The sequence below is a fragment of the Tachypleus tridentatus genome, chromosome 9, assembly GCF_004210375.1.
Source record: "Tachypleus tridentatus isolate NWPU-2018 chromosome 9, ASM421037v1, whole genome shotgun sequence".
Classification (NCBI taxonomy): Eukaryota; Metazoa; Arthropoda; class Merostomata; order Xiphosura; family Limulidae; genus Tachypleus; species Tachypleus tridentatus.
The window spans coordinates 23,551,962-23,578,873 of NC_134833.1; the positions used below are offsets into that span (position 1 = coordinate 23,551,962).

General features: G+C 31.2%; 1 protein-coding gene across 3 annotated transcripts; it reads right to left on the reverse strand.

Annotated features, from left to right (window-relative positions):
* Positions 1-998: 998 nt before the first annotated feature.
* Positions 999-24,330, reverse strand: LOC143224860 (proton-coupled zinc antiporter SLC30A2-like). 3 transcript variants are annotated; one of them, XM_076453232.1, is made up of 8 exons: positions 23,625-24,327; positions 19,571-19,709; positions 15,753-15,899; positions 11,960-12,113; positions 8,813-8,987; positions 7,251-7,356; positions 5,639-5,773; positions 999-4,319 (listed from the first exon to the last, which is right to left on the reverse strand). In XM_076453232.1, exons 1-8 carry the CDS (start codon positions 23,829-23,831, stop codon positions 4,171-4,173), a joined length of 1,212 nt encoding a protein of 403 aa, XP_076309347.1. In that variant the 5' UTR covers positions 23,832-24,327; the 3' UTR covers positions 999-4,170. The 3 variants fall into 3 exon arrangements, with proteins under 3 accessions (XP_076309347.1, XP_076309348.1, XP_076309350.1); XM_076453233.1 differs by having other exon boundaries at positions 4,182-4,319; positions 5,569-5,773; positions 23,625-24,329; XM_076453235.1 differs by having other exon boundaries at positions 4,198-4,319; positions 5,592-5,773; positions 23,625-24,330.
* Between the last annotated feature and the right edge of the window lie 2,582 nt (positions 24,331-26,912).

Here is a 26,912-nt window from a genome sequence, read left to right on the forward strand (position 1 = left end):
TATAAACTTTGTAAAGTGCTTTATTTCTTTTGTGTTCTCGTGCAATTTTTATACACAAGATTGTCTTATTTTTACCTTACTGAATATCATTTCATTCCCTTTTGAAATTAACTCAGATGTCTTTTATCCTAATCTATAACTTCCAATGTTACGTTTAATAATCATGAGACGATTCCAATAATGGTTTAATTTTCACATTACATTTGGTAGGGCAACTATTAATTTTATTTTTGTCTTTAAAGAAACTGTTACATTAATTTCATAGTTTGCTAACTACTTTAGTAACCTAATAGGCTTAGAGAAGCTTGATCTGGGTGAAGTGTAAAGGCGTTAAGACTTAATAAAGACTTACTTCTTAAAATTACGAAGTGAAAAACAAAGGTTTATATATCTCACATATTCTTGATTTTGTTACATATTTTACACATATGCGTAATAATTAATTGTAGTATTCTTCTTTTCTAATTACTTTTATGCTTTTTTTACGTTTTAAAGCTTACATTTCAAAAGTTCCATAAACGAAAATATCACCTTTTCAAAACATGTATTTCGTAACAATAAAACGAAATATTTTTAAAATAAGTACTAGAAAGTACAGTAAGTGTAACATAACAATACAAAACGTGTTCCGTTACTGAATATAAATATCTAATAGAAACTTGTATTATAAACTACAGTAAGGGCTGGTCCTGTTTTTTTTTTATAGCAAAGCCACATCGGACTATCTGCCGAGTCCACCGAAGGAAAACGAAACTCCCGTTTTAACGTCGTAAATCCGTAGACTTACCGCTGTACTAGCGGGAGACTTCACAATGTTATAACTTGGTTTAAACATGCAAACACTTATCTTATATCTTGCTGCAGTACAAATGCACTTAAATCATTCACAATTTAGATGAAAATTTCTACAAAAACAAAAACCAAAAGTTGACATGAAACATGTTCAGGGAGGAGACTAGTGTAGTGTAAATAATCTCACGAACACACAAGTGGCAACCTTTTTCAATTAAAAAAAAACACTTTTATTCTTAATTGAGCATTACAAGAACAAATAAAATAACAATTTAGAACAAATAATTTAAGTTTCAAAGAGTGACAAACAATTCATATTATTTTAAATATTTTCTAATGAAATATAATACTTTATTCTCGTTTTTTATACTTCCTAAATGTACTAAAAGCTGATTTATAAACCTAATAATTTAGTTATTTTTTGTTATTCTAACAACATCCAACTATCACAATTTTGTGAGGATTTATAAAACTATAATTCATAACGATCTGATAGAGCAAATCTTTTGTTGTGAAAATTTAATATCCCATACACATTTCTTTATTCAAAATTCTACACAAGTACAATGTGCATGCAATGTTTTTTAAACTACCAAATATTGCAAAATATTTCTGAGTTATCTTAATTATTTAAACATAAAGAAATAACACTTCAATATCAATAAATAATTTGTCTGAAAGTAACTCAACAGAAAATGTAACAACAAATTTTAAGGTATACTTGTTAGCATTAATACACTTTCAGTTCCAAGTTCTTTTGATATTACACACAAAGTTGTTTTCTCCATTAAATTAGAAAATAAAAGCCACACATAGTTTGAAATATCAGTTGCACATGACTAATTATATCATCTTCAATACTGGTCAATTTTTCACTATATATACACATATGTAAATGGAATGTAAATGTTATACAAAAATGTATATCAAATTCACAGATCACAGTCACTTAATTTGATTAAAGGACTTGATGTAATTTTAGCATTACAAAAACAGTAAAAACTTTACTGAATATGTGTGTTTGAAATGTGAATCTACCTATGTGTACACTTACCACAGAGCACAGAAATTTAAACTTTTCAACAGTGTGTAAGGCATAGCATCCTAGACGACTTGTTACCTTGGAAGACAGATTTTATAGATATAGTCTTTTAAATATTAAACAGAAAAATATTTATGGAGGAAACAGATTCTTTCACTGCTGAATAAAACTAGAGAAGGAATATTGGCCACAATCCCAACATTACCATCTGTGAATCTAAACAAATGTGACAGGATTTATCATACTGTATTTTGATTTTTACTATCTTCTACTGTGGTGTCGCTAAGTTGCCAAGGTATTGTAAAATAAATAGTTGCTAACTCTGATGTTAAATATGTAGTACCATGTTGAATGACACTCGCTCTATAAAAAGTTGATGGATTGTCTCCTTTGATTTCTCCACCTGTGCAAACAGGGTTAATTTAAGAGAAAACAAAAAGCACAGACAAGTTTCTCCACAAGTTACAATGAAAGCCAAACACACTAGTAAGTTTATGCATTTAAGGTATCATGTTACTACACTTGAAAGTTCCCAAGAAGCTGAACATGATTTCATAGTGGTCATAATACCTTTCTATTTTTTTCTTCAACTGAACCTTCACAAAAAAACTAAAAACACCCAATATTCTAATGCCTACATAAAAGAGCTGGTTAAATGTGAAAAACTATTTAACAATTTATACTATGCATAAATATTAGGTGTATTAATTTAAAGTAATTCTTTTATCCATGGTAAATAAAAAGAGAATATGTTGTTTGCTAATTATATTTTATGTAATTAAAAAAAAAACAACTCTAACTACTACTAATATACACAGAACAGTACCAACCGTGTTAGTTCACTTCTTATTTAAAATTATAAATATTTATAACATGTTCTGAGAACCTTAAGAAGATCTGGTCTCTATCTTTTCTTTCACAACAGCAACCACTAATAACTTACTTCATACATTTTAGGCCCAAAATAATTGTTTTTTACTTGGTTTCTCACTCATTATGTTTAATAATGACAATTCAATTGTATTTTACACATATCGTTTTGTTTGACAAACAAATAAGTGTCATACAAATTAAGGGTTGGAAAATTATTGGTATGTGATTAGCTGATAGCCCCACATATTCAATAACTCAATTAGCAGTGTCCTTATTACATAGTAAACAATAACATTGGTTAATCGTCCAACTGTAATTACTAATACCTCAGTTCCAACAAGTTGATATGTTTTGAACTTAAACCATTACTACAATTTTAAGTTACATAAAAATAAACAACAGTTCTGCACATAGTTGTGCTAGATTGGCTTGTTTTCTCACGTGTTAATGGTTGGATTGTTGTAAAAATGAATAATAATCAAAGCATTTTGGAAGAGACATTACAATGAAATTAAGTTTTCTGTATCATTAAGTTTCTTAGGTATGAATAATAACAAATTAACTGAATCTACAGTTGCACCACTTCTTGTTGTAAAGTTAAACACGTAATAGTAGGATACAGCTTTTGTTTGTTTGGTGTTAAACACAGAGCTACACAATGAGCTATATGAACTGTGTCCACCATGTGTATTAAGTTTTTAATGTTATAAGCCTTCACAGACTTACAACTAAGCCACTGCTGGAGAAAAAAATGTAATACAAAATTAAATGAAAGTTATGCACCTTAAATTTGGCTGCTCAACTATCTACAGTACTGATGTGTATCAAAGATAATGAAAACATTATGTAGAAATTAACAACTTCTAACTGGAGAGGTTTCATAATTACGGCTAAGAACCTTAGCTTGTTTGTTTAAAAAAAATTGTGTGTGTGTAATTTACATACATACAGCATAAAACCAAATTTCACCAATAATATAATCAATTGTTGTTTTTTTACACATTTGTAATCTATGTAGAAATCATACTTGAAGTTCTATACTCTTTGACTTTACTCTAAACAGGAATTATGTATTTATGTATGTAAGTATTACACTTGACAAAACTATCTAGTCAGGAGTATTATCTGCCATATTATAAATTACTGCATGTGCGTGTTGTGGAACTAAAGTCATTATCGTAGTTTAATACCCTGGAACAGTTATACTTATTTAGATAGTGGTTATAATCACATAAATAACCTACTACAAATATCAATTGTAAATAAAATATGAAAACGCGCATTTCTGATTAGGAACAATCTTTAAAAAAATTAAAAATTTTAACATGTAAGGTTTGACTGAAGAACATGTTAAAGGGTGAAGAAAATTCGTTTCTAAACAGACTACTCTTTCTCTAAATATACTGGTACAATATTTGTAATATTTCAATGCCCATCACTTACAATACAGTGTTTAATTGAATTTAGTGCTTGGGTCCTTGGCATGTGTAACAAGACAACATGGTTGAAGCATCGTACTTCTCCACCTGGATTGTAGTGTGATAAATACCATATTTTCTTCGCATCAAAGATTCTGCAGTTTTTAGAACCACATGTGGATCAAATTCTGGATCTATATACAAAAACATACATACAAGTTGTTAAATCACTTTTTCACTTTAGTTAAATCGTAAAAGATCTGTCTGAAAATTTAACACACGAGGGTGAAAGTTATCCATCTGTAGGTAGAAATCCATCAAAATGGCTTTTGCTAGACTTGGTTACAAAGTAAAATTTAAATTATTAAACAGATATTTTGTGTTTTATTGCTAACACTACTGTAATAGTTATTTGTTTAAACTTCCAATCATTTTCATTTGTTTAAGAGGCATAACTGGCTAATTAAATATGTATTGCAACTAAGATGTTTTTTAAAAAATTAATACTTAAACGTTCGGTAAACTTAACTAGAATTGTGTAATTATCAGGTTGGTTCTTCTGGTAACATGACAAGCTGTAACGATAAACGTAACTAGAACTGTGTAATTATCAGGTTGGTTCTTCTGGTAACATGACAAGCTGTAACGATAAATGTAACTAGAACTGTGTAATTATCAGGTTGGTTCTTCTGGTAATATGACAAGCTGTAACGATAAACGTAACTAGAACTGTGTAATTATCAGGTTGGTTCTTCTGGTAATATGACAAGCTGTAACGATAAACGTAACTAGAACTGTGTAATTATCAGGTTGGTTTTTCTGGTAACATGACAAGCTGTAACGATAAACTTAACTAGAATTGTGTAATTATCAGGTTGGTTCTTCTGGTAACATGACAAGCTGTAACGATAAACGTAACTAGAACTGTGTAATTATCAGGTTGGTTCTTCTGGTAACATGACAAGCTGTAACGATAAATGTAACTAGAACTGTGTAATTATCAGGTTGGTTCTTCTGGTAATATGACAAGCTGTAATGATAAACGTAACTAGAACTGTGTAATTATCAGGTTGGTTCTTCTGGTAATATGACAAGCTGTAACGATAAACGTAACTAGAACTGTGTAATTATCAGGTTGGTTTTTCTGGTAACATGACAAGCTGTAAAAAAATTCTGAATTTCTTTTCTCTGTGAAGTGACATGTACAGTTGTCCAAAATGGCTCAGAATGAATCCAAGAGCATGCACAATCTCAGAGTTTTTAAGGGTCACATATCAGTTGAATAAAATAAGACATTACTATATTTTAATGAATGTAAGTGGAACTTTTGTTTTTACAGGATAATGCTTGGAAATGTAATATTAATAAAACTTGAAATTAAAGTTAATATTTTAATAATTAAAAATTATTAGATATTAAATGTTTTTGAGAAAAATAACTGACATTTTGATAAGAAATCCAAAAACCTTCTTGTCTTTCTTCTATGGTGACAAAAGGCCATAACAATACAAACCTATAGCTAAGTGTACAGCTAAGGCATTTTTATCAACTGTCAAAGACCATATATGGAGACTATGGGCTGTTTCTACTCCTTCAATACTTTGTAGGTTTGATTTAATCACTGCATAATTCATGTCTCGTGGGAAACCTGGAATGATGAGAAAAATAAATTATTTATATGTTTGCATTTTGGTTCCATAAATACTATACTATGGTAAAATGAAACATTAAACAGTTACGTGGCTTACAAAGCCTCTGTCTGAAGTGTATAGATATCAAAAAACTTTGACAGGTCACATATTAGCTGTTTCGTATCATTCACAATCATCAATTCAAAATACATTCTGCTGTGCTTACTTTTATAATAATTTTAAGCTTATATCCAATAATAATCCTATTACATACAATTTTAAAATTAAACATACATTTATATTATTAGATGTATTAAATGAAGGAATGAACAAGTTATTTACACTTTGGTCTACAGAAGTCTTTAAAGATGAATATCTAATAGAAGAAAAGTAAAATACTGAATTATTTTCTAGTACTTATGTCAGGGTTCAACTGCCTAACAGTGAAGTTTAAGAGATAGTTTTCAAAAATTCTAGTTTTCCAGAATTATGTGAAACTTAACCAGTGCTATCAGTTATAAATAAAATAATGAAAAAGTATATATTTACAGAAGAATATAAACCAATTATATCTTACAAAACCTTTACATTCAAAAACAGATTATACCATAGAATAGTGTAATTGTAACTGGATGAAATGAGAAAATATCTGCAGGCATGCGACTGCTTTTCAGCATGCCTACACCTGCAGTGTTGCTAAGACACTGAATAACAGTTGTCTCCACTTTCAACAGAATGAGCTCTTTAAGCCTATTGAATACAGGCAGATCTTGTCTTTTTCATTTAACCATCAGTTGTTGGCTGGCCTTGTTCAACCATAAACTGAACACACAGTTTCTGAAAAACCTTGTCTGCAGACAACTGCACCCTCAAATGCACTTGTTTGCTTTTCATTCATCTTAAGAAACAATAAAGGAAAACACCCAAAGTTTAGGGTCATCTACGATTCAACCACAACAACACGTTATTGTAACATCAAGTCAACAATAGCAGACTGCCCAATAAACTGTATGGTGACAAACCAGTATAGCAAATACACTGATAATATCAGCTTGTGTTGAATAAACAAGAGATTTAGTGGTAACAACAGACTAACTACTTATTTTAAGTTAAATACAAAAGATATTGGTTTCTCAAAGATCATTCCAAAACTATGTAGATTCTCAGTTGAGATTCTGTGGCACAGAAGCTTAAATAAAACAAGTGCAAAGTTCTTCAATTGATAAATCATTTGATTCTGAGCTCCACACTCAAACACAAAGTTACTTACTTGAATATCTGGTTACAGTAACTTTTTCCTCTGAAAATGCATTGATGCAAAAATCGAAGTTTAAATTAGAGTTAATATTATTCTTTAATACATGTACTTATCACAGGAATACATGTTGCTTTCCAATAATACCCCATCACCACCAGAGGGTTGTGTTAATTTTAAAAAAAATCAAATAATCAAAATGCAGTATGATTTAAAAAATGCAAAGTTCAGCTACTAACCTTCCATAAGCACATGAATTGCATCTCTCATAATTGTTAGGGTGGTAAAAAACACCAAAACAGAGAAGATGAATGTACAAATAGGATCAGCTAGCTTATATTCAGGCTACAATAAATATGAAGAAAGAAACATTATTAGAAGCCAGCTTAAGTAACATACATACTGATTCACAGATTTGTTTTAAACTCATATGAGATGATTAAATGATATACAACAACTCTTCATTGAGAAAACAAGTCATTATCTTCAGTGAAGTTCTTAAATGTTTGAGTTATTTTACATCTGGAGTTTAAAGCACAAAAGTATGATTGAAAAATAAATCCAAAAAAATCTTTAAGAACGTCTATAAATTTCTTTACCATTAAATGTACACAATCATTATTTGCTTCTACAATTTCTTTTAGAAAATGCTTGGAATATAAAACAAATATTTAATAGAGAACAGCTTTATAAATTCCAGGAAATGTTAAGCCATCTTAAAATGGTTAAAAAGTTGAAAAACTACACAAACTTACTCCTTTTGCCTGTTATATACAAACCAAATACACTAAATTTAAGTACATCTTAATAAGCATGAAATTTAAACTAGTTTCATACATTTAGCATGATAACATAATTGGAAAGCCAAAATGTATCAGAAATGATTCATGGTTCATGGATTAATTAAAGTTAGGTTACCAGAATGCATCACAAACACATAATTTGATAGGTCAAAAATGTACAGTTAATATATATTTAGATTCCTCAAATTATGTTATACGAATTAGTGTTTGGAGGAAAATTTATCGTAATAATGGTCAGGTATATGTAATCTTAGTTTTTTAATGAAAAGAAAAGGGCACCTTAAAGTGTGGGTTCCAATATGAAACTCTTATTATATAAAACTGTTTCTGTGTATACATAAAATACTGCTCTTTTAAAAGGAATTAAAGCAACTTTTTATTTGCTATGATATTATTTTCTCAGTAAGTCATTTTCATTCAGTCTGCTACCTGCATGTAGATAACAAATAACCTGGTTTAAACTTAAGAATAAACTCATTCATTTATTATAAGATTAAATACAAAATAATAAATGTACACTTCAGACAAATTTGTTTCAGATATTTTCATAAACCTACACATGAACTATTTGTGCCAACAATATAAACTGACAGGCTAGAAATAAAACAGCTAGTCGACAGCTTAAACTGCAATTGGTTTTTGGTACACTCACTGAATAATTGAACTTGTCCATCACTCTTAAAATAGACTCATGGTTCCAAACTGAGATAGCAAGTTTACAAAAATTGGAAACTGACCATTAACCTCTGAATTTCCAGTTTGATCATACTAAACCTGCAAGACCAGATTGACCCATAATTTTAAATAACTGCGTGACTCTTTTATTGTGTCTATTATCATGTTTTGAATCTAACAATGGATTATTTTCTGGCATGCTAATCATTCGGTCACACCTGACTGTTTTGCAGCTGAGAATATCAAACACTGTCAATGTGTTATAAACATAACACACATCAACAGATATCAAATAACTATTCCTTACAACCATAAATACTAACCTTAAAATGAATAATATAGGCAGCTATAAGTACACCAGTACTTTGGACAAGATCCCCTAAAACATGAATAAATGCTGCCCTGACATTTATGTTCTGGCTGTTGCCTGTTGAACTAGAATTTGACCCATGACTGTGGTTATGGCTTGAGGAAGAACTATGAAGCACAAGTCCCATTCTGCATAAGAGAGAATTAAAGAACAAATTAAAAACATTCACAATTAAAAAAACATATTAATGACATTAAGACTGAAGTGCTTTGATTTTTGAAAATAAAAAAATACAGCTGTCTACCAACAAATTAACCAAGCTAAAAACCTCACTTCATCTCTTACAAAATTTTCTTGATAAAATGTATCTTTTAAATATTCAAATAATTTTAATACATAGTTCTGAAAAATCCCTACATTATACAAAATATGAATTAACTTTGACTTTACCTTATTACTTTCCTAAAGTGGAGTTTTTGTGTTACTTTTCCCTTAACCTAAATCTATATATATTAACTGTGAAAAACAAGTTCTTAGTTTTATTATTTCCCAAAATTATGTTTACTTATTTTCAAAAACTATTACATAATGACTCATAAATTACATTATGAGGAGAAACACTTGAGAACTACTACATGATTAAACATGTAAATAAAATATACTTATATTTTTTAAAAGTGCTATGAACTACCTATACTATAGCATATCAATGGTTACTTATAAACCTTGCTAAACTTTAACATACATAGGGCTAGAATTAGTTCCCAAAATACTTTTATGTACACACACACATTAAGTTTTTGAGCAGCAAACTGCATACCCAATGCTACCCTTGGTGAAAACCTGACAGATCTGGTGAAAGTCTACAAGTACAAATGAACTCTCAGGCCATAACGGGTTATCTTTCTGAAGCTTTTGTAAGGCACTTTAAATGTAGTACCTTAAAACATTTTGTAGATTAGTTTTAAGAATCCTTCCATCTTTTATTTCTTGAAAAAGTGGAAAAAAAAACAAATTTGCTGAAAGAAAGTAAAATCTTCATGAGAATTTTCAGTATCGTTAATTCTTTAAGGAAATGGACCTTTTAAATGTACATGGGGAAGTAGATAAGATGTGAGAAGATGCAGCAGTTAATTCAAGAAACTTTGGAGAAATGGCAAAGCAGCACAATTTTACAGCAGAGATGTGGTGAATATTTCTACTGTATGAATTTGGTATATTAATGCATGATATTTAATAACAATTTTGAATTTTGCTTGTACAAAAAATCTACATTCAACATCAAGAAGAAATAAATACTTTACTAAATATTATAATTGTGAAATACTTCTATAATTCAGACTTAAGCTCTAATTCTAACCCAAGTATAAACTGGAAGTTAAATGATACATGTTAGGAAAAAATGGGAAACTACTACAGCAGCAGTATCTTTATTCTCTGCTTTATAACTAAGTATTCTGTTACTGTATAATTTGGTTATTACTGGAAATTAAATGAAATTCTGAAATATTTTACAATCTTTATTTGTAGAATTTTTGTTGTCGTGCGAGTTTTGTTCAATCTCAACTATTTATAATAGCTACTGCAGTAATAATATAGGATTTACTCTGTAAAACATTTCAACAGATGGGAAAATTGAATACAAACTTTGTTTGGTCAACTCTTATAGGAGGAAATGCACATACAGACAGACAAACTTTTCCTCAATATTGGATCGTTACTGCACTGGTACGGCTTAATATTATAACATAAATGTGTGCCCCAAGTTTTATACTGAGCTCCCCCATGCCGAGTTTAGCAAAGCTGGAAAAAGTCACTTTAATTCTTTCTTCATTAATGATACAAATTATGAAACTTTCACAAAATACTCCACTACCTGACATCATAACACCTTAAAAAAATGTTCTATTACAAGTTAGTGTATAACTAATATCTTAAACACACATTAAGAGCTGAGAAGTGTTCTGCTATGCATCATTTGCCTTTAACCATTAAAACAGTACTAACTACAAAGAATATTCTTCTAATGTAAGTGCAGTGAACAGATAAAAATGTTAACATATTTATTTACAAATGCATTCGAGGTTTCATAACAATTTTATGCATCAAAGTGCAGTTATACGGGTCGACATTTCTCAAATCACGTTTAAAAAGTTTCGAGGAATATATATGATAACAGATGTGTCGATATATGTTGTTTCAGATGGCTTTAAAAATAATATTAAATTACTTTCTATTTGGAAGCACTGTTTGTTTGTTTTTGAATTTCGCACAAAGCTACATGAGGGCTACCTGCACTAGTAGTCCCTAATTTAGCAGTGTAAGACTAGAGGGAAGGCAGCTAGTCATCATCACCCATCACCAATTCTTGGGCTACTTTTTTACCAATGAATAGTGGGATTGACCATAACATTATAGCACCCCCATAACTGAAAGGGCGAGCATGTTTGGTACAACAGGGATTCAAACCCACGACCCTCAGATTACGAGTCGAGCTCCTTAACCACCTGGCCTTTTAGAAGCATACCAAGCTAGTTATGAGCAGTGGTTAAAAGTGCTTCCCGTTTTATTAAATAATTTCATAGCATTTGTTACCTTAAAACAATATTGTTTGAGCAGTTCTTACAAACCAACCATACAAATTAGCATAATGTACCATGTCCAAAATTTTTCTAGATGGTATTTCTGATTACCAAAATAGCCCTCTCATGAAATTCAGTTATATTAAAACAAGTAGACCTTTGAACATAATCAAAATTTATGTATGTGATTTTCCTTACAATAATCCTCTAGATTGCTAAACAAGAAAAAATAAGCCAGTAGTAAATTACATTTGTGCTTTACTACTTGTTTCACTACAAATTATATACTAGTACTTACTTTTAATTTCAGTACTGTTTATTGAATACCAGAAGTTTGTTACAATACTGGAAACAAAATCTAGACTGACATTTTTTAATACCAGTAATAAACAACCTTATCTAGAGGAGTAAAGTGAATGAAAACATTGGGTGTCTAGTTAAATAAAAAATTAAATTTGGTGTTACAAGGTCATTAAATAATAAGTTATCTTTTCTACTGTTATAATAGAGTTTTAAACATTCCACTAATGTTTTGTCTGTAAGACTAAAACTTTTATGTTGTACTTAGTAAAACTTACATGATATTCATTGCTACTCCACAACCTGACACAATGAGCATTACATCAGTATCAATTTCATAGTTCTGAAATCGCACTCTGTTGATAGCCATGTATACTAAAACACCAGTGAGCACCCAAATGATGAAAACACTTGCAACAGCTCCGAGAATCTCTGGAAATAGTTATTTTCATTTTAAAGGAAGAAATAATGACAAAACTCAATGATTATATTTAATAAACTACCTGTTTTTCAGGAGAAAAGATGCACACACCCACACGTACTGATTTAGTCACAAAACAAAGAAGTGGAATTAAAGCTTTTCCCTCATTGGACATTTAAGACAGTTAATAATTTCATTACTTAGTGTCAAACAATGCATTTTGATCTTGTAAAATCCAGAAGCTAGCAATAACAAAAAAAAAGAGCAATTGTTAGCATGACTAGCTAAATCAATATCAACAAACTCTTGTTTATTATTGTCATTTCATAAGCCTCAAGTGTTTCAAATTAATTAAAAACACAAAAACAATCAAAATAATGGCATAAAAGCAGCAAAATTTAAGTAAATCTATGGAAAGAGAAATTTTTTACTTTATTTCTTTATAAGTCTGTGCAAGAAATAAGTTCTGAATTGTTTTTTTAAAATATGAAAGGGGGTCTTGTTCTAATCAAACCTATATAAAAGCCAGTGTGTGTCACATCACGTTTATTTATTCAGATAGAATAGTTTAATTACTGTCTGGCCATTACAAATTTAGTGATGAAGGTGTAAATGGGAGTCATGGTTATATCACCATTTTAAATAGGTTCATAGAGGTTATACTTTTGTTGCTAACCAACACAACATAAAAATCCTTGTAAAAAATGTAGTGTTCCGAACACCCACTGGTTTTTATATGTATTGCAAGTTTTCAATCTGATTTTTACCAATAATTAGTCTATGAATACAACACAAATTCATTTCATGAACATTGGCCAAGCCTGATTTGACAAAACTTATTTTAGTTAGCTGTGAAAGGTAATGTTAAGGTTTACCATTTAGTAAGGGTGGTAGTATTTGTCCTGTCTTTTTTAGAGGACCTATATACCAGTACTTAAAATAAGCAACAGGGTCATTCCATGTCAACTCACTTAGGGCTTCCCAGTTCATGTCATAGGTTTTCAAGTAACAACTTCATTTTGATTTATTCAGCCAGCTATGCAAAATCCTAAAGCTGTACTGTGTGGCTAAAACAATCAAAATGAAGCTTTTGCTTAAATGTTTTCAAAGAAACCCAAGACATGAACTGGGAAGCCCTGAGTGAGTTGGTATGGAATGACCCATTACCGTGTTTCTCCGATAATAAGACCTACCCATAAAATAAGACCTAGTGTGATTTTTGGGGATAGTTTTAATATAAGCCCTACCCTTAAAATAAGCCCTAGTTAAGAGTGGCAGGAAGAGGAAAGAAATAAAAAAAAAATTAATTTATTAATTAGTTTAATTAGTTTGTTTAAGTATTAATCAGTTAGTTTAATAGTTTAATGCTCATGCTCAACATGAGAGAGTAGGTGCAAAAATTCTACAAGAAATTGAGTTAAATGAAAACTCAGCAGGAATTTTAAAAACAGATGATTTGCAAGACATTCCAGAGGATGATGATATGATTGTTTTTGAATAAATTCCTGTTAATGAGTTTCTGAATGTTTTTCGTAATTTCTATTTATTTAGAGGTCTTATAATTTTTACTTTGTAACTTCATTTTTTTAATATATCAAAATAAGACATCCCCCAAAAATAAGCCCTAGTGTCATATTTTGGAGTGAAAATTAATATAAGCCCTGTCTTATTGTTGGAGAAACACGGTAGCTAGTTGACAAAATTACAGCGAGTTCAAGAGTTAGTCAGTGACCATCAAGGGGAATTGGTATTTTTTTGCCACTTGGTCATCCAGGCATGGTTTCAAATATTCACATTAAACATAAACAATGGTCAAAGATATATATAAAAGAAGCTGGCTCAACACTCATTTGTTGCAAACACAGATTAACATTTGAGAGCATGGTAAGCTAGGCCTGCAATGGCCTTAGTCTATCAGATAAGAAAGAAAAAGATTGGCTTGAGACATTTGAGTTTTCACAAATATGCCACAAAGAATAAGTACAGCAGTATAATACATTTTTTTCAATTGTAGGCTTACTTCTCATAACTTAGCACAAGTCTAGCTTAGTTCATTTCCTTGTTTTTGACATAATTGATTTTCTATTTATTTAAGTTCAAAATTTATTTGCTAATTCTATTTATCCTCATGCACACAGTCTGGTCAACTATTTGTTTGTTTGAATTTCATGCAAAGCTACACAAGAGCTATCTGCAATAGCCATCCCTAATTTATCAGTATAAGCTTAGAGGGAGGCAACTAGGCATCATCACCCACTGCAAACTCTTGGCCTATTCTTTTACCAATGAATAGTGGGACTGACCATCACATTATAACACCCCCAAGTTTGGTGTGACAGGGATTCAAACCCGTGACCCTCAGGTTACGACTCATGTGCATTAACCACCTGGCCATGCCAGGCCCGGTTGGGTCAAACCTTTTATATTCACCTTAACAATTTATTAAACAACTTTGTCATCACTTTTGGTTAATACGCTTGATATCAAGACATACTACATAATCCAAGTTTTATATTAGCCAAGTTTTAATTTCTTAATTTCAAAGTATTTAAATACATTATAGATCTTCACCTACATGTGTCAAATGAATTCACAGTAATTTCCAGATAATGATGGAGTAAATATCATACCCTAACCCAAAACCCCAAACAAAACAATAGTGTCTTCACACATTGTCTAAGACAAGGTCTGGTTCCTCAATCCTATAAAGCTATTTCACACAAGTTCTGTCAACAGAGATGGCCAATAAAGGCTCAACAAATCTTACCTGCTGTTGTAAAGTGACTAAACTGTGGTTAATGCATGAACATTAATGCTTCTGCTATTTTCTTCAAGATGAACACAGTCCAACCATCTCATAAGCTCCACATCTTTGTAGCCAAACACTACTGAGATATGAATTCTTCTAGCAATTAAGCATAGTCTTTTGTAGATATTAACAAACCAAGCCCTTTCTTGGTTCTCCCTTAAACATCTGAAAGTATAACACCCTTCCAGCCCAAATTCAGTCTCATTGACTTGCAAACTGGATGTCAAATAAAGGAAGTCAAAAAGGTAAAACAAAACTAACAGTAAAGTTGTATTTTATTGCACACTGAATTTAATAGGCATTAGTGTCTAGGTTTGGCATTACTATTTCAAGTGATGTTTTGTGTATAAAATATGAATTACATGTATTTATCTTGCTAAGAGATAATTCAACATTTTCTAAAGAGTCCATCATTCCCTTTTCTTCATGTCTCCATTACAAAAACAGTTTTTTTCCCACCCAGAAATATACAAAATTTAGTTAAAACATATTCAAGGTACTTTTCACATTATAGTCAGGATTCTAGAAATTTCATAATTTTGTTTGACAGTGGCACAATCACATTAAAACCAAAGAAAAATAATAAAATGAAAGATCAAACAACACTTTTGTTACCAATTTTAAGAAGCATGAAATGGAAATTATCCCCCCCTCCCTTTCTAGCATAACATTTGCATGCTTGTGAAAATGTTGTACTATCACTAAAGACAGAACATGGAAGTTTAAAATGCATTTCATACACACATATAAACATCTACTTTGCACACAAACAACTATCAGTATGACACAAACAATTCAGACCTAACAACTGAGAAATAAATATGAAAACTAATACACTTGCCTGCTCTGTAGTAACCAAATGACATTCGTTTAGTTGGATGTTTCTGTCCTACCCAGAGGGCAAAGAGACTGATCGAGAAGCTAGCAAGATCACTTAGTAAATGTGCTGCGTCTGTCATGATGGCTAAGCTGTTGGCAAAATATCCACCTGCAAGAATTAGATAATAAAGGAAACTATAGTGTATTTACTATTAGTGATGTAACAAATATGAAACCAATAAAAAAATGACTCTTTTTATGACTAATAAAGTTATGTAAGTAGCCTTGAAACAACAAGCTATTACCATGATTTATTCAATGACAGTAAAACAGGTGATCTAAATTTAAACAAATCCTTATATTCATGCCAGAGGAATTATGAAACAGATACTGAGGTCATAAATAAATGTATTAAATTGGCAAAATTCCCTTATGCAAGATTTAACAGTAAAATAAGCACAGCAAAGTAACATAAAAGCACAATGGATTAAACTGATCATGGTTATAATTTCAAAATACCATCAAATATAGTTTTTTTCACACTGGGTAATTTAATGTCAAATCATCTAGATCTTGGAAAATATTCCAGGTGACACCTCAGAATGCCTTGAAAACATTCACATGTGCTCCTCTACACATATAATGAAAAATTTCCAAAGATTAGATCAATATCTCTAATAGTTTCTGATTTACAGCCCTGTAAAATGTATTTTTTTTTTGGCGAATTCATTTTCGGGCAATTTTGGCTGCTTAAAGCTGCAAGAGTAATGGTGGTAGAAGGCTAAAATTTGCTACACTGACTGAATTAATCTCACAGAATTCAAAAACGGTCTCAAACCAAGTTTATCTATTTTACGATTTTGATAGTGAGGCTGTAAAATCACTTGAAAACCCAAAATCGTAAAAAAACATTGGTTTATTTAATCAGCCATAGCTCTGAGACTTAATACGATACAAAGCTGAATTTTGTTTTCAAATTTCCTATAACATGTCAGTTGATAAATCAGCAATTGTTGTAATTAAAAGCCTATTAGATCTCCTGTAAAAAAAATTTAGTTGCATGCAACTTTTTATGATTTACCTAAAAATAGCCCTACTTCAGGCCACAGTTTGGCCATGTCACCAGTTATTCAGCCTTTTCAGATTTTTACCATATATTCTTACATCTCTGAATATGATCTACAAAAAAAAATCAGGATGGTGTCCAACCTACTTTTTGAGTTATAATTTTTTAATGTATCCTCTGACCATATGTTTTTTCACTTAAAAAAACTTCAATTCAGGTGTGTTACTATATGCAAATATATCCATACAATTTTGATAAATACCTGTCAGAATATTATGAATCCCACTGAAATATTCTAACCAGCCTTTCGCAATATTAAATAATGAAGTTGTAAGAAACAAGAAAGAATTAATTCATTTCTGAACATGTTTATTGGCATAACTGGTTAGATCCCATGGCAATGCAAATATATTGTGTGTGCATTACAGTTATGCAGATATGGCTGAGTGAAAGGTATATAGGTAGATGAGCTCATGAATTTTTTCAAAGCATTCTGTAGGGGTCACCTGCAGCCCCCTGGATAATTTGACATGGAATGACCCCACTACAGTTGTTGTTTTGTTCTGCAAAACAATAACAGCTCAACTCAAACCTTAATGAGTGTCTTGGGTAAATTTAAAGTGCATTAAGAGGACAAATATTATGTTACCTTCAATAGAGCTGGCCACTTAATTTGATGAATCAATTGCATATGAGCTACAAGCTGATAAAACCCACCAGTAACATTTGGACTAATCATTTACAAATTAACAGTGACATTATAATAGCCTTATGACTTAAAGGGCAAATAAGTTTGGTAGCTCAAAACTTGGTAGCGAGCCCCAGCTGGTTGTTTTCTCCATCTCTGGTCAGCATACTGCTTAACTAGTAACTGTGCCAGAGAAATATGTTCTGCTTCAGATACATACCAAGTGAACTTAGATACAACACAATCACTAGTAATACTGCTGTTGAAGCAATGCCATACATGCTATATGCATTCTGCTTGTACACAATTTAGAAAGGTAAGAGTGTGGTCTAGTGGCTGTTCATTAAAAATCAGCCACTGTATTTCCTATAGTTCATGTTTACCTTGTTTGGACTAAGCACTTAGTGTAACTTTAACTTAATATATTGCTTACTTATTACATTCAAATGAATGTAACCAAGGCATGCAAACAATGAAGAGAAGGGCATGAAATGGAATAATACCTCTCCTTAACCATGGATGTTTTGCATTTGTCCAAAACTTTTATAAGTATACTAGGAAAAAACATCTAGAGAGTTGAATATTGGTCTCTAATCACGGATGTTTTTGAACAATTAAAATATGATTATTTTTGTTATTCACTCAGTAAATATTATACATAGAGAACATTTATAGCTTTCACTCTTTCAACCATGAGTTGTCTGTTTGATGCACATATTCAACTTACATGGGTAAATAGTAATAATAGCATACTGATTTCCTGTTTTGCATGGTTCTGATAAAGCTACACGGAAACCTCAGTTCTGCTTTACTATCAGTAAGTTATCATGTGTTATGATAACAATAAAAAAAAATTCCTGCCGTTTCCTTATGAAAACATAGAGGTTTTCTACGAATAATTATAACAAAAATATCTTCTCATTACTTATCTTACATACTTGAGATTAAGTAACACACAACCCTTATTCCAGAACTTCTACATACTATTATAATTAATATTTTCCATGTGATGTATGAAAAGTAGGATTTAAATATTTAACCCTACACTGTTTTCATTATCTTCAAATCCTACTCCAATCAATAACAGCCTGATATCAGGGTACATAAAGCATTATCCTTTAGTCTTCTGTGTTATTGTAGAGTTACACCAACTTTAGTACTTTTGACAAAGTAATGCTTTAAACAAATGATTTATTTTACATTAATTAATACTGCTCTTATAATCTCTTTTTTTTTAAAACAGTTTTACCAACGTAAATAAGAAGACTTTGTTTGGATATAAAGAAATGAAGACGACAACTGCTAAGCACTACGTACTGATATGATAACAGCATAGCATCAACATGTTATATAACTGTACAAACTGAACAAATTAATACAAGTTAACTACCGTATTTGCAAATTCAATTTAAATATTTATAAGTAGTTCAGAAGAACCTAAATAATTTTTTACAATGGTCATTAAGAACAAAAGTTATCTATGCTTAACTAAAAATCTGGATACTTGTGGTTTTTTAAAATTTAATATTATTTTATTAAAATGAAGTGCATGCTTCAACAAGGCTGTTCACTCAAATGAAGTCTGAACTCCATTCCAAGCTAGGAATTTTTCAATTCATCAGGATTATAGTTCACCCAATGATCATGAGATACTTGAATAATTGAGTGTATCGCATTTTAAAGTTTTAAAACTGATACTGTAGCTGGCAAACATTGATCACGATTTTCTTTCAGTGTTAACATCTGTAACACAAATTCAGTTTCTCTCATTACTTCACAAACACAGGTAATCACGAGGAAGAACTGTCTGAAATGGATTTTAACAGGTAATTTTCACATATTTTCCATGGATTACACTTCTCTAGCAAAATGAAGTTCGAAGACGGCACAATATAAACTCAGGCTGAATTTAATGTGCAAGGAGTACCAAAAACACAACTAAGCACATTCAAACATTTATTCAGAAAAATGGCAAGATTAATTAATTTTATCTCAAACAAAGCAGGTGTAAGAAAATGCACCAAGACTCCACAATAAGTTTTAATTAAAATTCTTTTAGGTCAGGCAAATGTTCAAACAGACTTACCTAGAAATTCAACGAGCATGAAACAAAAACACAGACAACTGCTGAACATCAACTGACGTTTGGCTTTATTTACTTTTTCTTTTGATGGTTGAAATACATGGCAGTGATCTGAGCCTTCACCATTAAATTCTACAACACCCTGGAAAACATGACAAAAATGTCTTTACTTCCAAATGAGCTTGTGCTAGTATATAGAAAATAAAATACTGAATTGTATGTAATAATCTTAAGTATTTCTTTTAACATGCAACATTTCTTTCTAACTTATTTTTCAAAAAGTAAAACCAACTGTAATTGCAAACATGAATATTCAAGTAAGGTAAAAATCTAAGTGTCATGTTATAATGGATTAAACTCAATTATAGTTTACTGTATTGTATATATGTTTTATACATACCATATGGACCTGCTACTTTTATTATAACTCTTACTACAGGTGTTCCTAGAATTTGGATGAATTTGTAAGTCATAATTCATTAACAGTAAACTGTTTTTGACCTAGTTAGACAAACTAGTCTCATTTCTGTTTCACTTACAACTAACGTGACACATGATGGATAAGAAATATGTAAAATGCTATTTTTTAATTGTCTACAGTTTGAAATCCATAATGGCCTAAGTAAAAATGATAACAAAAAACATATTTTAGCATGATTTTTATTACTCACATTAAGCCTAATGGAGGAACACATGAAATTTAAAAGATGAATGTGTTTATAAAACTAAGGCTGCATCTTAGAAACTTAGATGGAAAAAGCAAAACAAACTATTTTTCTCATGATGTTGATTAAAATGTTACATTCTCCAACTGAATTGGTTTGTGGATAGTCAAACCAACCCAAAACAGTATGTTATTGTTACTCATGAAAAGTTAGAAGGAACACTGACATAAAAATTGAAATCTTTCAGATAAATCAAGGTATCAACAAGCAAAGACAAACAAAATCGGTGCAAAGGACATTTTCAGTTGCACAGTAAACAAAAGTCAAGTCTTCAAAGAAACTACAACCAACTTAAATCAAATAATTAAATACCAGACTACTGTAAACTCTCTGTAGATTACAAAACTTTCAGATCTATTGCATCAGTCTACAGTTATGTTATAAACACCATTCGGAGAGGTTTTGACAGCATTCTAATGACATAATTTCAAAGTACTACTACATTTTAAGTCTAAAAATGTTTTACAATGTTTACAATAAAATATTCAAGATGTGCACAAACATCATTACTTCCAGTATGGATGTTGTTTATTGTTACTCTCTTATTTGCACAAACAAAGGTTTTAAAATAATTGTAGATCTAGTTCATGGTTTCCTGAATAAATTTAATTAATGTTTCTAAATTCAATAATGAATGTGTTCAATCTTTAAGTTCTACAATATTTATCTACACGTCATGGGGAGGAAGTGGAAACAGGAAGTACAATGTAACAGCTGTCATTTTGTAATCGTATTCAGGCACTACTTTATAGATAAAATTCTTCTTTCCCAATTGAAAAAAATAAATATTGCTCCTGACTGTTATTTATTGTTATTATAAGTTGAAAACTTGAAGTACAGTTTTTTCAATACTATTAACTGATACTGAGTTTACTTTAAAGGCATCAATGAGATATGGTTTTGTGACACATCTCCAATCATTCTTAATCACAACTCACAGAACTATGATACCACAGAATTATCAGAAACATTAGATAACTAAATATTGATTCTATCAAAAACAGTACAGAGAATAAATTCTGAGCCTGACAAATCTCAGGTCTCTTTTTCTGAATTAAAAAAAATTATAACAGTTTATAGTTACTATCTCTACCATATATGACAGACAAGTTTCAAATACACTTACGTTTGCACTCAGTCCAACACACTGTTCATATGATTGACTCACTTAAGGCTACCCAACAATACTTATATAACTTCTCTTGGGGAACTATAGAACTTACAACTATGCTTTGCAAGTATTAGGAGGTTACAAACAGTTTAGATTCTTTTACCATAACTTGAACCTCCTTATTTACATATTTTGCATCTGGCTTAAGAAGCTCGACCCAGATACAGCCATTTGGAAGAATATTCTTTGGAAGTATATCTTCACGTGAGTTTAGAATATCCTCTAGTTTTGGTTGAATGTCTGGGTCAATATTTCATCAGGGTTAATGACTCAAAGGACCATTAGCACATCAGCTCTTCATTCCCTGTATTCCAACAATAACTTTCATTCCATTCTTGTACGTTATTAATTCTATGTAAGATATTAATTTCATGAAAATTTCTAAATACATTTATTTTTCTCCACAATAGGATTCCATACTAAAAATCAGTGCTTAAAGACATGTTCATTTAGGACTTCTTATGAATAAAAATAACCTCTTTAGTGGAGACACTTGAATAAGACAATTTGGAATTAGACTTACTAAAAACTCTTAGCTACGTGATTTAAAAACCTTGGAGAATTATCAAAAGTAATCCTACTGTTTTCCTACTCAGGTGATTTGGTTTCTTTTATATTTCAAGTAAAGCTACATCAGAGCTACCCGAGCTAGCCAAAATCAATTTTGTAGTGAAAGACTAGAAGGAAGGCAGTTACTCACTACCACGCACTGTAACTCTTGGGTTACTCTTTTTACCAATGAACAGTGGGATTGACCATAACTTTATTAACCCTCCACAAGAGAAACCATGAGCATGTTTGGTGGGATGGGGATTCAAACTCTCGATACGCAAGTCAAACACTCTAACACCTGATCGTGACAGTCTACTCAGAAGAAACTAAAGTCAAATATGGAGACAAGTATCCTTTTATATTTGAAAGAAATTCATTACAAGCATGTGAAAGTGAAAACAAAACATCATTACAATTCCAAGCTATCCCTAGGCTCAGACAAAATAATACAACCTAAATATAAACCATTACTGTTAGAAGAAGAATAAGTGTCAATGGTTTTTAAATTTGACTGAAAATCATCCAAAAGTCACCTTAACATTAGTAAAAGGGTCAAATTACACAAAACTTACTGAAAAAAAAATTTGAACAAAGGTAAGAACTTACAAATGAAAAGAACTTGGAAACATAAAAAGTAGCTGTGAAGATACAACCCACAACTTTAAATAACCTCACAACAACAAGTCTTTCGGATAATGCATGACTACTGTTGAAGCAACAACTGATCTGCAGCTTCTGATGTCCAGTTCACAATTTTAGACTTTCACAAAAGCCCAATGAATTCATCCAATGTGAGAAATTAAGCAGTTTAATGCTTTTAAATAAAGTATAGCAAATTATGTGTTTTAGGGCTATTATCTAATGTCAGTTTCATTAACAGTACCAGTTATAGTTCTGAACATACATTTGAATGTTTTATTAATTTTTAATTTGTCATTATTAGGATTATTTACACATTTAGAAATTACCTAAATCTCTTAACCTTTTAATGCAAACATTATGAAAAAAAATGTTTTCATTGAATTCCTAAGTTGGTCTATACTGCACAATAAATGTTTTTGTGAAACCAAATGTGTTTTGTTAAGTTATAAATACATATTCTGTCTAAAAGTAACACAGTTCAACTGAGGAACCACCAAGAAAATTAAATGGTATATTTAGATTGCTATCTGGATGTAAGAGTATTCAACTATTTAACTTTTAATGTAAGTTGTATGTGTATTAAGTAAAAACAGATAGTTATCTGTAGGTTACAATGTACATTAAAGGGTTAAACTTACAAGATTTTACTGGGATTATGGCCAAGAGCATAAAAGCAAGATTTCTTTGATCAGAATTTAATTACAACCACTGATTTTCTAACTAAAAGTTAATGAGAAATTTACTGATCTTATTTTTAATTTTATGGTTTTTCTCATAATATGTTCATTTTATTATCATTATTATAACTGTGCTCATTAATTATTCAATAGCTTTTGATTTTCATTAGCATAGTGTAAAGCAACTTCAGTGACTTTATATGCTTATGATTTTGCTCTAAAATTTAAATATGATAATACTAATAGTACTAGCATTTAATCATGATTTAGTGATTTAGCAGATTACTTACTAGTAATGGTTCATCATCATCCAAAAGATGGTCTTCTATTAAATATCCGTTTGAATATCCATTTTCAATAAATTTGTCTTGTGAGACGGAATATCTTGTATCTCGCTTCCCACGAGCATTATGTCGCGGTCCGTTCGCGTTCGAACTTCTACAAACGTTAGGCCTAATATTATTATTAAATAATATTAGGATCCAAATCTTCTTCATCCTCCATAAAGTAAAGTCTAGTGTTTTCTAGAGTAAATAATTCTTCTTCATGACTTATATTTCGATCTACACTACAAAAGCTTTTATAAACTGGACTATTTGGTGTCACAAATTCTCTTAGACTTTCAGTTAAACCTGCCGAAGAACACGAATGGACACATTTATTAACGCCCTCCCAACGTGAGCTTAAAGATCTATCCATATTAATAAACGTCTTGTAATTTGTAAATTTTATCAATCCATCTTCCTACTATCGAAATCAAGAAATCAGAGTTTTTGAAAAATTGTATATGAGTTTATCGCGCTATAAAAGTAGGTTAAAATATTAACAGAATTATAAGAATAGTGCTACAGTTCTTTAAAATGATTAGAAGCACGTCCCACAACACTACCGCAAAATCTTCTACTTCGGAAGTTTTGTGTTATCAAAAGAACGTATGTGTAATCAAATTTGACATACGTCAACTGCACCATAAGTAACTGTTAAACCACTAGTTGTCTGAGGTAGCGTTAATGTATCATTGTCTTCATCAAAAACAGAAACTTATTTATAACAATATGAATAATGTTTGTGCTCTAAAATGTTCACAAACTGTTATTGCTGTAATGTTTCGTAAGTTGTGTAACATATTTTACTTTGAAAGTGAGAAGGTTATTATAAACTTCTGAAAGCCCAAGGTCAGTTTTTAGGAAGTTTTCTGAAGTATTGTGTCTTATTAGTCATACTACACAACGGTAAAAATAAGGCATATTTGAATGCTTTACAACGCTAATAACTTTGTGCTTAATTACAAATGTACAAAAACTTTAAAAACACTTTAAATAATATTTTAGTGGTATAGATTCAATTTTTTAAAGTATAAAGGTACTATAATGGTTATTCTTTCGATATTCAATTTGTGTAATACAGACTAGAGTACACATATAAATTTGAAAACATGTAACACATAAAACATATACCGAAATTTTTTCGAGTGTGTGTGTTTTCTTATACCACATCGTGCTATCTACTGAGTCCACGGAGGGGATATCAAACCCTTGATTTTCGGGTTGTAAATCCTTAGACTTACCGCTGTACCTGCGGGGCACCTTTTTTGATTTATTGTCGTATAAATGTTACACGTGTGACTTCTGTTAATAAAAGTGGCCGTCCCTAATTTAGCAGTGTAAGACTAAAGGGAAGACAGCTAGTCAACCATTACATTAAGTGATAAATCAAAAAGGCAAGCATGTTTGGTGCGACGGGGATTCGAATCCGTGGCCCTCAGATTAGAAGTCACACGCCTTAACCCACTTGGCTATGCCAGGCCGATACTATTATTACATCTACCATTATTAGATGGATTGATGTGAATAGCAAATAGTCACAAAATTACAGGAAGAGGATGGTTTGTTTGTTTTGAGGGCTATCTGCTCTAGATGTCTCTAATTTAGCAGTGTAAGACCAGAGGGAAGGCAGTTAGTCATCACAACTCAGCGCCAACTTTAGGTCTACTCTTTTACCTGCGAATGATGGGATTGACCGTCACATTATAAGAATCCTTAGATGCTTGTTAGTGCTGTTTTGTAAACTGATTATTTGACACAATTAATTCCTTACATAAACTACTGGAAAACAAACACGTTTTGGCGAACTGTTCATTGTGGATAGAATTTCAATAAGTTGAAAAGTAATTTATTAAACCTCCTGGTTACTATAAAAATCTCTTGAAGATTCACTTATGTGTTTTTTAAAGTTGTAGTTCCAGATGTGCAACGGCGGATTTAATGTTGTGTGGGCCCAGGAGCTAATAATTTTTGTGGGGCCTACATCCCATGTAATTTTATATAGAATAAAATTATCAATGGCCCCCATTAAGACCATTAAGTCGTTACTTAAATACGCCACTGCAGTTATTACTTATGTGCTCCCGTAATCATAGGTTTTGAGCTTCTTACATACTCTGTGCGTCCCCCCTAGAGTATTTATTGAGCTGTTGCTATTTGAAATGGCTGTCCACTTGCAAAGTTGGCCTTACGATATTCACAAACATAAAGCTTTGATATTTGACCACTGTGTTCTAAATCTCTTCTTCTCAAACAGAAAAAATGTTTCCTATTGGTTCTTTTCGATCCGAAAATTCTCCCAGTCTGCTTTGTCCTTTGCATTTCAGTACTCTTGTACTATGAACTTTCTTTTAACCTCTTCAAACGATAACATGTCTTTTCTTTCTCAGTATGTTCATGCAAACTTTAGGCCTCGATTCTAGCGAGTTATTTGCAATTTTAGGTTTCAAGCTAAATGTACATGTTTTTGTTATAATTGCTAAGATATCAAAACACTTGAAAAATGTATCAGTTATTAAAACTATGCAAAGGAGCAAAATTCACCTGTGCTGATTACCTTTACTCAACATTGTAATTTTGAAAGGATTTACATCTGACAAAGTTTTATATGATAAACTATAAGAAGTTCAGTTGAAATATTTCACGTGTTAAGTGACGAGTGGTATAAACTTTATTAATTATTTAAAAAAAATAGAAGATCGATTACATTTGATCTTCATGATTGTTGATCAAGTTTACAGTTTCTCTGTTAGAGCCGTGTAGAGTCTAACCGTTCCGAAATAATGTTTTTAGCATTTTCTGAGCCAGAATCACGAGGATAGGAAAGGGATAGGCATATAGGGCACGTACAAGCTTATCAAGATGAACAGTGTGGAAACACCTACAGTGTTTCTTGTATCGTTTTTTTGTTTGTTTGTTTTTTTAATTCCGCACAAAACTACTCGAGAGCTATCTGCGCTAGTCGCCCTAATTTAGCAGCGTAAGACTAGAGGGAAGGCAGCTAGTCATCACCACCCACCGCCAACTCTTGAGCTACTCTTTTACCAATGAATAGTGGGATTGACTGTCACATTAAAACGTCCCTACGGCTGAAAGGGCGAGCATGTTTGGCGCGACAGGGCTTTGAACACGCGACCCTCGGATTAGGAATTGAACGCCTTAACACGCTTGGCCATTTAGTCATGAAGTAAATATAATGCTATCCACAAATTATACATGTGTATTTAGAGGGGTTAAAGTACTTATGAGATAGTA

Excerpts from the sequence above, each read along its gene's own strand:
- LOC143224860 (XM_076453232.1), bottom strand. The coding sequence starts at position 23,831 with ATGAAGAAGATTTGGATCCTAATATTATTTAATAATAATATTAGGCCT. Across the intron at positions 7,357-8,812 it reads CCTATATTATTCATTTTAAG|CCTGAATATAAGCTAGCTGA; the intron begins GTTAGTATTTAT and ends TATTTATTGTAG. Across the intron at positions 4,320-5,638 it reads AGCTGTACACTTAGCTATAG|ATCCAGAATTTGATCCACAT; the intron begins GTTTGTATTGTT and ends TTTTGTATATAG.